The sequence below is a fragment of the Saimiri boliviensis genome, chromosome 16, assembly GCF_048565385.1.
Source record: "Saimiri boliviensis isolate mSaiBol1 chromosome 16, mSaiBol1.pri, whole genome shotgun sequence".
Classification (NCBI taxonomy): domain Eukaryota; kingdom Metazoa; phylum Chordata; class Mammalia; order Primates; family Cebidae; genus Saimiri; species Saimiri boliviensis.
The window spans coordinates 18421548-18435220 of record NC_133464.1 but is presented as its reverse complement, the minus strand read 5'-3'; the positions used below and the strand labels follow the sequence as shown (position 1 = coordinate 18435220).

At 41.4% G+C, this 13673-nt stretch overlaps 1 protein-coding gene across 3 annotated transcripts in view; it reads right to left on the bottom strand.

The window, feature by feature from the left end:
• The window catches only part of ABCC4 (ATP binding cassette subfamily C member 4 (PEL blood group)), a 283152-nt gene that overhangs the window by 58429 nt on the left and 211050 nt on the right, over positions 1-13673 (bottom strand). For all 3 annotated transcript variants that reach the window (XM_074387539.1, XM_003928200.3, XM_074387538.1), the window contains 5 exons: positions 9516-9666; positions 4723-4842; positions 3556-3666; positions 2556-2656; positions 1059-1250 (listed from right to left, as the gene is read on the bottom strand). In XM_074387539.1, the coding sequence (XP_074243640.1) occupies positions 1059-1250; positions 2556-2656; positions 3556-3666; positions 4723-4842; positions 9516-9666 (675 nt within the window). The remainder of the gene's footprint in view (positions 1-1058; positions 1251-2555; positions 2657-3555; positions 3667-4722; positions 4843-9515; positions 9667-13673) is intronic.

Genomic DNA, 13673 nt, shown 5'->3' with positions numbered 1-13673 from the left:
TGACTTATGAGTGAGTCTCTGGTGCCTTTACTGCCTCCAGCTTGGGGCTCTGATTTCTGAGCACTGATGGGGTCATGGGATCTAGGTCTTCCCTGGAGGCTGACAGCCACGCAGCTCCTGTCAGGATGGGCCTGGAGCTCATTAGGGTTGCAGCAGCAGTTCCCCCAGGCCAGGAGCTAGCCATGTAAGGATCAGATCTGTGATCAAACTGTTTCAGAAAGAAAGAGTTTGCAGTGAGAGAGAAGGGGAGGGAAAGCAAAGCATGGGTTAAAGGAAGGCAAGAAAGACTAAGGAAAGGGCTTGATATGGTTAGCTGCGTCCCCACCCAAATTTCATTTTAAATTCCCACATGTTGCAGGAGGGACATGGTGGGAGGTAACTGAATCATGGGGGCAGGTCTTTCCTGTGCTGTACTCGAGATAGTGAATAAGTATCACAAGATCCAATGCTTTTACAAGGGGAAGTGTCCCTGTACAAGCTCCCTCTTTGCCTGTTGCCCTCCATGTAAGATGTGACTTGCTCCTCCTTGCCTGCCGCCATGATTGTGAGGCCTCCCGTTCCATGTGGAACTTTAAGTCCATTAAACCTCTCTTTCTTCTGTAAATTGCCCAGTCTCAGGTAAACCTTTATCAGCAGCATGGAAACAGACTAATACAGGGTCAAAGGATGAAGGAGGAGAAAGGCTGGAACAGAAGCTGCTGCAATTGAGAGGAAGAGAAGGACTTGAGAAACCCAACAAAGTAAAAATCGACAGAATCAGACATGGGAGTGTTGGTGACAAAAAGCCAGAGCTGACTTACTAGAAAAATGCATGAGTAATTAGATGTCAAACAGAGTATCCTGGGTCACCTGAAGCTCCAGCCCTGAGACCCAACAACCACAATGAAACCATTCACAGCATGAAGAAAGAATGTTGGTATCCACATTTCATGGTCAGTTTCCAAGACAGGTTAACCTATTTATCACTGATCCCCTTCACACATCCACAAGCAAGCCAACAAGCAGATGTAGCACTAAATCTTCTGAAATTTAGAAGAGATAAGATGCTTGAAACCAACCTTTTCTCGTGATTTAATGAGTGCTGTCAGGTGCTTCAGTACCACAGGCCCATCTAGACTGTACATAAAGTTAACATTGTCAAAGATGATCACTCCTTCATGGGGCCAGGCTGGTGGTGGGCGTTTCTGGTATTCCCAAGGTGCTTCTTTTTCAAGGTCTGTGTATTCAATCACCCTCTCTACTGAGATCATCTGAAAGAAATATGACATCCCCATGGGTTAGGAATGGAGGGTGTCATTTATGATGTTAAGAGATTGTCAATGAAATGTTCTTCTACACATGGTTGGTTAAGGAGAGAAGCAGGAGACCAATGAGGATGGTGAGGACACCTTCACTTACAGCCACTTCCTTCAACATGAGGTTAAAATAATGAGAGAAATTAATGCTTATATTTTATTTATCCACTTTTCACATCTGTATTAAAGGCAAGAAACTTTTGTAAAGGAAAAGAATACTTACATCTACTCAAGAATCTTTTGCCTATCAGGCATGGTGGTTCATGCCTGTAATCCCAACACTCTGTGAGGCCAAGGTGGGGGGCTCACCAAAGGTCAGGAGTTTGAGACCAGCCTGGCCAACATGGTGAAACTCCATTTCTACTAAAAATACAAAAATTAGCCAGGTGTGGTGGTGGGTGGCTGTAATCCCAGCTAGTTGGGAGGTTGAGACAGGAGAATTACTTAAACCCGAGAGGCAGAGGTTGCAGTGAGCCAAGATCACACCATTGCACTCCAGTCTGGGTGACAAGAGTGAAACTCTGTCCTCTGCAGCAAGAAAAAAAAAAAAAAAAAAAAATCTTTTGCTATAGAAGGGTTACCTGATATAGATTCGTTAAATTGGATGATCACGAAAACTCACTGTAATAATTCCTCAAATTTTACTCTAAGAATAATGGATAGATTTTATGTTCATTGCTTTAGGAGAAGATGCAATTATTTAAAACACTGATTAAAGCCTCCTATACCACCATAAGCTAATACCCTTTGACTAGCACATTCCAAGAGGGTGCTTGCTCTACCAAGAAGGCACACCAGCAAACCCAAGGCCTTCTTCCTGCTGTTTATCACATAAGAGAATAAAAGTAAAACTGGGAGAGGAGGACCTATTAACTAAACATAAACAACCTCAAAATATTGCAATCTTCTTTTACCAGGAATGAAGAATTACCCATTAAAAAACAAAAATAAACAGGCTTCTAAGAAATTAGCTTATATCCTCTCCAGAATTTCAGAACCTCCCTCCTACAGAGACATTTATTACATCTGAAAAAGCTTGTGATGAATATAAAACCTGCTGACATAGCAACCATAAGATTCAGAAAAAGATGTATATATTTTATTTTACATTAACATTAAACAGATGGAGGAAGGATCTGAAAAACCTCTGTTAGCAAAGATGTAAAAATAACAGTTTTAATATTTCACATAAGAATGGCTTTTATGCCATTTAATGGCAAGGAGACTTGAAAAGGCAGAGAACGTGAAGATAAACATTACCATATTCTCAACTTCGGCACTTTGTCGAACACACCACTGAAACATCCCCATGAGCGTGAGGGCATAAGACAGCGCCAAGCCAACCTGCCCGGCATCCAGAGCTATGTCAGGAGGAAGAAGAGAATAAAGTCAATCTCACTTGAAACTTAAGCCTGGCTCCTTCTGCCACTTACCAGTAATGTTAAAACAATTTGCACATAATGACATTAACAGCTACAATTTTACCATTTGTTGCTTGAGATCAAGATACAACGCGGAAAACAACACTGTATATTCAGAAAGTTTATTAGATGATTTTATGAATTTCAGCAGGATCGACATACATTTGCATATTCTATATGCAAGAAATAATGTCATTATTCAGACATTCTTTATTATGGTTTCAGAGCCCATTATGTTATTCCACTTTCTACGTGCAATTCAACCACAGCTGGAAACCACTAAAAACAAAGCAATAGGTTGTAAGTGTCAATGCTTTCGAGACTAAAATACTACTCTCCTTGTTCCAGTAAGTACTGTCATGCACGTTGTTACTGGGACGGTGAACTCATGCTATGCTTGTCTGGTACCCACGTGGCAGTGAGGATGATACTCCTTCCTGCTGAGAATTTTTCTCCACCTCATGCACCAGGCAACTACAACCAACAGTGACAAGTAGTCTGAAAGCTAACACCCTAAGTGAGACAAAATGCTTCAGAATAGACTGGTTTTCTCTTCGCAACTACCAGACACTAACAGAAAAGTTTAGAATGTCAATTGTACATACCTCAACCCATTCAAAGAAAGGTAAAAGAAACCCGTCAAGACCCAAATGACTCCCTTAAATGAGTCACACTGCTGAATCCTATCCAACCTGACACTCCATAAACGATTTAATTCACTTCATTAGGACCAAACAGTATGTAGGATTAGACAAGGTGGCAAGAGTTTAATTTAATAACTGTAAACACAGCTATAAATTGTAATCATACCATTCATAGTTATTCACATCTGTACTTACTTTTTGCCAGAATCAGGGACCCAAAGGCAACGACGGTGACAAACATGGCACAGATGGCATCCAGACGGACGGCAAGCCAGCGGGACGTTGTCAAAAACAAGAACCAAGCCTCTGGATTTGAGAACGGTAATAAGCATGATGAATACGGAGAAGAACCGAATTAACTGCATTGAACGTGAGTGTGTGTTCTGCTTAGTTGAGCTACAGAGTTTTACGTGGAGTAGGACAGCAAAGCTGCACGCCCAAGGAACCTATAGATTCCAGAAAGCTAAGTGATACAGGTAATATATGATACACATACAAAATAGTACAGTGGCTTTGAGTGAAGACGCATGTGAATACGAAACCCAGAAATACGAACCTAATAAAGAACTGAGAAAAACAGTCTCCTAAGGGCATCTCTTGCAGTGCTGAGAGGTACTTAAGTGAAGGGCATCTCATGGGAAGTCCACCCACGCACATGGTTGATTGTTACAGTTCTCAATAGCGGAGTGTAGCTCCCAATTTACTTCACCTTCCATACTTATCAGAAAGGCCATATACACTATTGCTTAGGGGCTATACGAAAATGACCTCACTACCAGGATTCGCATGTGGTTTTTAAAGTACCATTTCATCAGCAAGATGAAATAAAGCTTGGAATAATGGACCCGAATTTTGTAGATTTGATGGAAATTCTGAAATTTCCAAATCGAAAAAACTTTCACTGATTTTTCAGCAAACTATAGCATGTGAATCAGTACCTATTTTTGTAAATAAAGTTTTATTGAAACACCATCACAGCCATTTGCCAACGTATTAATGTCTGCTTTTGTGCTACAACACAAAGGTGATTAATCGCAACAGAGACGATAGTGGCACACAATGCCTAAAAGATTTACTAGGCAGCCTTTTTGCAGAAAACGTTTGCCGACAGAGTCACAGGCCATGCATGGTAAGTGAAGGACCCGCAAGACAGTCAGGGGGTACAAAGAAGGTACGTGCAGAGGGGATTCCGAGAGGAGTCCAAGCCCAGAAGAAGGGGATGGAGAAGGAGAGGAAGATGTGCAAAAAGCAGGATGTGGGGCTGGGCTCTGAGGTGCCGGCCAACAAGCTCATCCACGCAGGGAGGTTAAGCCAGAGAAATCAGATCCTGACCTTTGAAACCATTTCCTGAAATGGACAGACCTGAATGTAAATCCTGGTGTGCATCAAACAGTTCCTGACACCTTTCTTCTGCTTTGTATGCCCGAATGGTCCAGAGTCCCTGGAGAGAAGATGATAAGTGGGAAAACACCGGACTCCGAGCTGGGGAAACAGAGACAGCGAAAACACTCAGTGAGGCTGGATGCAGGGAAACCAGCGGCCTCCCAAGCTGCATCATCACGCATTCACCCAACAGCACATGCGGGCTTCCTAGGAGGCTTCGTGATTCAAGGAGAAATAAATGCTCCCAACAGCATGAGGGGACCCTGTCACTGCAATCTCAACCTCCTGCTCAAACCACACCTCGCAAAAGGGGCCTGGAAATGAGGGTCCTATCTTTGACCACATTCAAATCTAGTTACAGTTCTTTCCTGCCTAATTCAGCCTTCCAGGTCCTCCTCCTCTCCATCTTCTTCCCTGACATCTCTTTGGGCAGAAATTATATTTCTCTGATTTTTGAGCCAGTAGCATTTTTAAAAACAATTCTGTTGAGAGATCTCACCACACTGAATTACAATTAGTCATCTGTGCATCTGTTCCCACCTTAAATTGTTAATTTCTCAAGGGCCGGCAATAGCCATTGCATCCTGGTAACTGGACGGTATCTGGCACAGGAGAGGTACTCAAGAAGTAAGTTGAAGAGACTGTCACTTCCCTGCATCCTGGGGAATCTTCTGTGCCCACTCATGCTAGAAGAGTCCTTTATGATCTCCACGAACTGGGGGCTTCAGTGCCCTTGTGCCATGCCCAAGGAACCTGCCCAGCCAAGATGTCTCTGAATGGTCTTAACACTGGCTCCAGGAAGCTGATGGATGTTTCTATGACTGCCCCGTTGAAAACTCATCCTGATCTCTGGAGGTCTCTATGGTATGTGCCATTGCCCTTTTCAGAATCTGCTGTGGTCTCAGTGGGTTCATCATCTCTACAAAATTTTAAGAGGTGAATACTCTTTTGTGTGACTTCTTTTTTCTTTGGGAACTAGATATCCCATGAGGGTCACTGATCAGCACTCCTCCTCGGGCCACTGTGTTTTTGTGTGGTGGTGTTGGTTTTGTTTTGTTTTGCTTTGTTTTTCAAACACAAAGTTTGGCTCTTTGGCCCAGGCTGGAGTAAAGTGGTACGATCTCAGCTCACTGCAATCTCCTCCCCCAACCCTGGGTTCAAACAATTCTCCTGCCTCAGTCTCCCGCGTAGCTAGGATTATAGGAACCCACCACCATGCTTGGATGATTTTGGTATTTTTAGTAGAGATGGGGTTTCACCATCTTGGTCAGGCTGGTCTTGAACTCCTGACCTCAGTTGATCTGCCCGCCTCAGCCTCCCAAAGTGCTAGGATTACAGGTGTGAGCCACTGCAACTGTCTTTTTGGTTTCTTTTGAGATAGGATTTCTTGCTGCAGGGTACTGATGCTGTGTGGGACCTTCTGAAGGTTATGTTTTTAATTATCAAGGCTCTAGTGCCGTTGGTAGTCCCTGTATGTTCAAGGTTCCAGTGTCCCTTCCAAGCAGTCTCAAGCAAGTCTCATAAGAACCCAACAGGGAAAGTATTATATCCTTGATAGAGGGAAAAACAAAATTGATGCATTAAGAACACTGCCCAAGGTTGGGTGTGGTGGCTCACACCTGTAATCCCAGCACTTTGGGAGGCCAAGGCAGGCGGATCATCTGAGGTCAGGAGTTCGAGACCAGCCTGACCAATATGGTGAAACGTTGTCTCTGCTAAAAATACAAAAATTTGCCAGGTATAGTGGCATGTGCCTATAGTTCCAGCTACTCAAGAGACTGAGACAAGAGAATTGGTTGAACCCAGGAGGCTGAGATTGCAGTGAGCCAAGATCATGCCACTGCACTCCAGCCTAGTTGACAGAGTGAGACTCCGCCTCAAAAAACAAACAAACAAACAAACAAACAAACAAACAAAAACACTGCCCAAGACTAAGTAAACTAAGCCATGTAAGCATGCAAATGGTAGACTTGGGCATCGGACTCATATCTGTTTTATTTCCAAGGCTGTGCTTTTAATAGGAGGCACAGGTCTCAAAGAATAATCAGAGTTAAACATTTTCATGCATCCTGAAGGCATTTTTCTTCAGACTTTGTAGCCCACAATTGAAAAATCCCCAAATAGCCTTTCCTATTCCTGTGGCTCTTATTAATCACCTTGCATTGAACAAAGCCCCTGGGAATCTAGGGTGAGCAATCTCAAGGATCTTACGATCTAAAATCATGGAGCACCTGGGTTCACATTCATGGCAGACATTGCTAGTGGATCACAGTATCTTTACAGACAGAAATTGGATATGGCTTCACATTCCTGGCATTGCCAAATGAGTGGAGGTGGCTAGAGAAAGGCAACCAAATGCCATCCTGGTTTTTATGCACTTCTCTATGACTGACTTGCTATGGTCACTTTTGCAAAAATAAAAAAATCATGATGATCAACTGCAGATTTGTTATTAAGATTCCTTAAATGCCAACTATGGTTCCAGAGGTGGTGAGGCAGTCCAAGTCAGGCTCTGGAAATCCTTGAGGGCACAAGGATGAAGCTGGGTTATGCCTCCCTGCCATGGCAATCAGTCATCCTGCTTTTAGCCAGTGACTCCAGCAGTGGTCTCAAAAAACACGATCTACTGCTGCTTAGAAGAAACAGTGGAATTGTGATTTATGGCAGAGACCCACCACCCCAGATGGATAACAATAAACAGTTCCAACCAACTGGTCACCATAGTTGGTGATCTGAGGGCATGGAGAAAGGAACATGCATATTTAACTCACTTGTCACAGCCAACTGGGGTGCAGGGACACCAATATATGCCTCAGGGGCCATGATGAAGTTGTCTGAATTTGCCCATGAAAATGTTTTCAAGCTTTAGTGTACGTGCTGAAATTCAAGAGAGAAAATCCTACACTGCTTCCAAAAAAGCCTTCCTAAGTCCTGTTTTCTCCACACCCACGTGGATCGGATGCGGCCCTTGACACAGACAGACATCTATGTCAAGATGTTCCTTCCGGAACAGATGCTTCCTTCAACATCCCACAGACTCCCTGAAGATAAGACTGTCATATAACTTCATTTCATGAGCAGGCTCAAACCATAAAATGTCTGCACAGCCTTGCTGTCCACACGTAACACTAGCTAGGGCCAGTGATCTTCACAAGGAAGGTCTCCCAGCAACACTAGCATTTATACTCTGCCTTCCCTAGCAAGTCCTATGGGCCAAGTGTTACTCACATGTGGACTCCACTGCTCAGCCCACCCCACTGAACACCTCATAAGATGAGATCTCATGGTAGTTTAGCTGGTTTTCTTGATGACTGAAAAGCTTTTCTACAACTTTTATGGACTGTCACCCACTCTACTTTATGCAGACACTTAGGATAAACGCCTCTTAAGAATTCACTGTTAAGTCAGGTGCAGTGGCACATGCCTGTAATTCTAGCACCTTGGGAGGCTGAGGCGGGTGGGTCAGTTGAGGTCAGTTCAAGACCAGCCTGGCCAACATGGTGAAACCCCGTCTCTACTAATAATACAAAAATAGCTGGGTACGGTGGTGTTATCTGTAATCTCAGCCGCTTAGGAGGCTGAGGCATGAGAATCGCTTGAACCTCCAGCCTGGGTGACAGTGAGACTCCATTTCAAAAAAAAACAAAAAATGCAAGAGTTAAAAGAGAAACATATATATGTCACAACAAAAAACTGCTTTGTCCTGATAAACTTCTATTTCCCACTCAGTAGATACTGAAATGGTGGGACTCAATGTTTCTCTTCTAGGTGTGGCTTCCAGAGAGTGGAGTTGGCATTTATTTGCAGTTAATATCCACAGATATTTTTTGATACAAATATCTTCCTTTTTTACTTTTTGGCTATCATCCTTATACCTTTTATTAAAAAGTAGAGCAATTCTACTCTCCTTATGAGTTTTTGTTTTAACAATGATGAAATATGTTAATTTGTGCATGCATAATGAGATGAATTTCATCTCTGCGATTACTTGAGGAATAGAGTGATTAATCATAAAATGTCTTGCCCATGATTCCAAAAGTAGGAAATTGAATAGAGCAACAGACTATATGTTTTCTAAACTGATACCTCTTGTGATCTAAGGGGATTATTTTCAGTGTCCATATATATATATGAACAGCCTGGCGGGGTGGGGAACAGTCTGAACACTGTGACATTAGTTTGAGTACTGCTGGTAACAAAGGGAAAATTGAAAATAACAATGCTTATCTTTTCAAAACGATTACATCTGCAACTTACTAGCCATTTTGTGAGTTTGCAAAAGTATAAATTTCCCAAATATATTGCTTCTGACACCTCTTTTCCATTCTCCAAACTTCTCATTTCCTTGTCATTTTTAGCATCTTCAGGGAAAGAAAAATACCCTAATTATTTTCCTTCTATATTAGTTCCACCATGATCAAATTTTTATTTCTAAGAAAAATGTTTAATTAAGTGTTGGCTTTGTGTAAGGAAGTATCTCATAAACAAGAACAAATAGTCCCTGCCTTCATGGTGCTGACATTCCTGTAGAATATTATTCCCGATACGTCCTTCACTCCTTCCTTGTTCCAGATTGCGAAGTTGCATGTTGCATGCTATCAGTTCCACAAGCTCTAAGGGACACAATGATTCATGATGGCCAATACATTCGTTACGTAATGTTACAGAAATTCTGGAAGACAGAGTCTGCTGAATTTCAGGGGGTCTCCATAATCATAGCATAAATAGAAGCTAGCTAGCTTGTCTATACCAACCCGAGTTTCCACACTCACTTGTAGATTCCAGGCGCTTCACGTCTCTTGACGTTTCCAAAAAATATCGCCGAAGAAAAATGAAAATGATTCCAAGGGGAACCAAGGGTATCGCGATCCAAGGAATCACTGCCACAGCCACAGAGACCACACCAACCACTTGTAGCAATGTCTGAAACAGCAGAAGTAGATGCAGGTTTTCCTTATCAAGTATTCTTTTCAAAAATACTTTCATGAGTTATTGTTAGGATTACACTCCTTTCCTCGAAAGACTTTTGCAGTACCAGGGACTTCTTTTCCATCCAAAGGAATAGCAAAAGTATAGGTGGTCCTGATGTTATCTATTACGTGCCTGCCATGGGCCAAACACTATGATATGTACTTGCCCATTAGTTCCTTTTTTCCTTTCCTTTTTTTTTTTTTTTTTTTTTTTTGAGACAGAGTCTTGCTCTGTTGCCCGGGCTGGAGTGTAGTGGTGCCATCTCCTCTCACTGCAGCCTACTGCTCCTGTGTTCAAGTGATTCTCCTACCTCAGTTTCCTGAGGAGCCAGGATGACTGGTGCGTGCCACCATGCCCGACTAACTTTTTCTATTTTTAGTAGAGATGGAGTTTCACCATATTGGCCAGGCTGGTCTCAAACTCCTGATCTCAAGTGATCTGCCCACCCTGGGAATACAGGTGTGAGCCACCACACCAGGCCCCCATTAGTTCTTTTGATATACTCAGCAGCCCCATGAATCAGGCATTATTACTTTCCCTATTTAATGGATGAGAAAACTGAGATTCAGAGTAGGACTTGAATCCCAAACTACCATGAGTCCGTTGATGTTATCAGGGCAATGAGCAAGAAGACATCACAGACAAGGAACCCAGAAGCCTCAGCTATGCATGGGTTAAGGAAGTGACTAATAACTGCAAGTTCAGTGCTTAGAAAAAAAGGAAATAATTTAAATCTTCACCTTTAGAAGTGGAAAGTCATCTCTCTGGGTATCTAGCCTTTGTGTATCTGACCGTAGAGTAAATACACATGTATCAACTCACTTAAATCTTACAATATATCTATAAGGTAGTATTACCGCACCATTTTACAGATGGAGACACTAAGGCACAGGGAGAAACAAGCTTGATCAAGAACACGCAGCACCAGTCACAGAGCCAGGGAACATGCATCGTCAGCCCCTACATTTAAGCTTGTCCCCAGCAAATGGTCACTGTTTTATTGGTCAGGACAAAATACTTAAATTTGTCTTTAATTTTTCCTCTAAACATACTTACGTAAGAAATTAGAGTTCATTAACATGCCCAGTAAAGAACAGATAAAAGAAATGTAACACAATTTTTACATGTTTTAAGAAACCTGAGATTTCTTTCTTATTACAATATATGGAATTTTTTATTGTCAGAAACGTTTGGCTTCTATTTCTCTTATGTTTAGTAGCATTGAGGAAGAGTTTTGCTAACAAGAAAACAACTTACAATGTCTAACAGGGTTTTGTGTGTTTTTTAGCTTTAATACTTGGATGTACTTTACATTTTCCACCATTAGGAGAAATACTTCAAATGTCTATTTCAGAGGCACATGATAACAACAGCAAATGACATTTATGAGCTGTTTCTGGATGCAAGGTTCTGTGCTAATGGATCTGTGAATGTTCACTTACTCATCACTTTACCCAGCAAGGTGACTTTATCTTTGGAAATTACCTTGGTCTAAAAGGTAAAAAACAAAAAGGAAAGCAAGAAGCATAGAAACCCAAGGCATTGGATGATGCTCATTTAAGTATTCATCTTTATTAGGAAATGGGTAATATCATGGTCTGTGGCTTCAGGAAATATGAGTACAAGTCAAGTGAGTGCCTACCTACTCTGAAAGCACAATGCCTGCTTCTTGGGAACGATAGAACAGTGGGGGTGTGCAGATTCACACTACACATGGTCTGAGGCCTCCAAAGTTCATAGTCTTACATAAAAGTACATGACTTCAGCAGAAAGTACAGAGTGCTATAGAAACATAAGGAGGGACCAGGTGCAGTGGCTCAAGCCTACAATCTCAGCACTCTGGGAGGCCGAGCCAGATGGATCACCTGAGGTCAGGAGTTTGAGACCAGCCTGGTCAACATGGTGAAACCCCATCTCTACTGAAAACATAGAAAAAAAATTAGCTGGTTGTGGTGGTGCACACTTGTAATCCCAGCTATGTGGGAGGCTGAGACAGGAGAACTGCTTGAACCTGGGAGTTGGAGGCTGCAGTGAGCTAAGATGGTGCCACTGCACTCCAGCCTGGGCAAGAGAGTGAGACTCTGTCTCAAACAAACAAACAAACAAAAAAGATAGAAAGAAAGAAAGAAATATAAGGAGGAATGCATGTATACTTTGTAGAGATTTTTAAGATTTACGACTGATTTTCACAGGCGTGTTTAACAGACAACCAGAAAGTACAGCATGAATAGTCACCTGCAGGTCGCAATCACCGTTTAATTGCTGCGGGAACACAGGCGGTTCTGTGTGTGTCTTCTCAGCACCACCACGTGCATCTCGACCTGCCAGCCCACCATCTGGCTCACTAGGCCACTCACAAATTTCTGTATCAAGCTGACAACCAAAACAAGGTACAATTGCCCTGCCTCCCCAAAACCAACAAGAGGCAACATTTCACAAGGCTTCCTTATATCCACATTTCTATACTTAGGTATTTCACATCCGTTACTTAACTTCACTCTCACATCGAATCTAAATAGGAGAGATTATCGTCTCCATTTATACAGGAGGAAACTGAGTCTCAGAGAGATTCAGTAACTTCCTCAAGGTCAGAAAATTCAGTCAAACTGACCTCATGCCTGTTCTCTTAATCACTGCATGACACCATATCCTACATATATGATTCATATGTTTTTAAAAATGTAATAGCTAAATATACCTATATTTTTTATATTTTTGTTTTCTATATTTTCTAGTTGTATAGGTTTTTTTTTTGTGTGTGGTTGTATCTGGTCTCTCAATGAGGTAACCAATTCCAGGCTCCCAGCTAATTAGGAAATAATAGACTTCTCAGCTCACAAAGAAAAGCTGATCTTTAAAAGGTCTTCAAATACTTGCTAATACAACATGACAACACATATTGATGTTAAGAATTACTGTTTACATTTAAAAGTCTCATAAAAAGATGAATTCTAGACCTAGAAAACAAAATGACTTAAGAAAAAAAGAACCACATTTTGATAAATATATAAAACCTCAGGACACAAAATGAGTGTTGAATACATTTCATATTCAGTATCTATATTTGAGTGGTAGTGAAAAACACAAAATTTCCCCAGGCAGACTCTTCTAGAATTAATTTATATCCGAATATTACAGAATGGAACATATTCTTTTAACAAGCATAATTTGAACTACAATGCCTGTTTGGCATTTAACCACAAACTGCTTTGAGTCCTAGAGAAATTTTTAGGTATCTATCCACTATTTACTTTAAACTTCATTCTGTGGGATTCAGTTCCTGCTAGTCTTTGTGAAGCTTGTGCCAACGAACATGTTTTCTATAAACAGCAGTAAAAATGTATTCCTACTTTATGCTAATAAATATGCCATCCATCCTTCTGGCTCATTCTATTCCTTATTTGAACGCTCCCTCTCTCATCCTTCTATTAGGTACAAGATGAAATACGGATTCAATCATGAGGCCACTTAATCAGTAGACGGTACTTTCATGATTTGTTTATGGTATCAAAACATAAAGTCAGGATCACTAAGATTGCCAACACCTTATAGAAACAGGAAGGCTTTTAATTCTGCTGTTAGTCACTTAAGAATTGTGTTCCAAGTTGTGATAAGTACAAATTGTCCAGATTGCTGTAAACGATTGCTGACTTTGCAGAAGACAAAACTTAGGTGCAATTAACAAAGCAGGGTTCACTTCTTGGTGAGAAAGTATGGCAAGGTTTTCTTCTGATTTAGAGAGAAAAAAAAAATGCCAGCTAGTTTTTAATCAGTAAGATGTTTACTGACATGGTGGTGGAAGAAATTCTTCTACTTATTTTATTTTGGGAACTGCTCAATGAAATGACTAACCTAACAGGTTATGCTCCTGGCTAACATAGGATTTCTTGTGGAGCCACTAAAATTACAAACAGGGTATCAAACCTACAAGAATATAAAGAAATTAAAATGCAATTCTG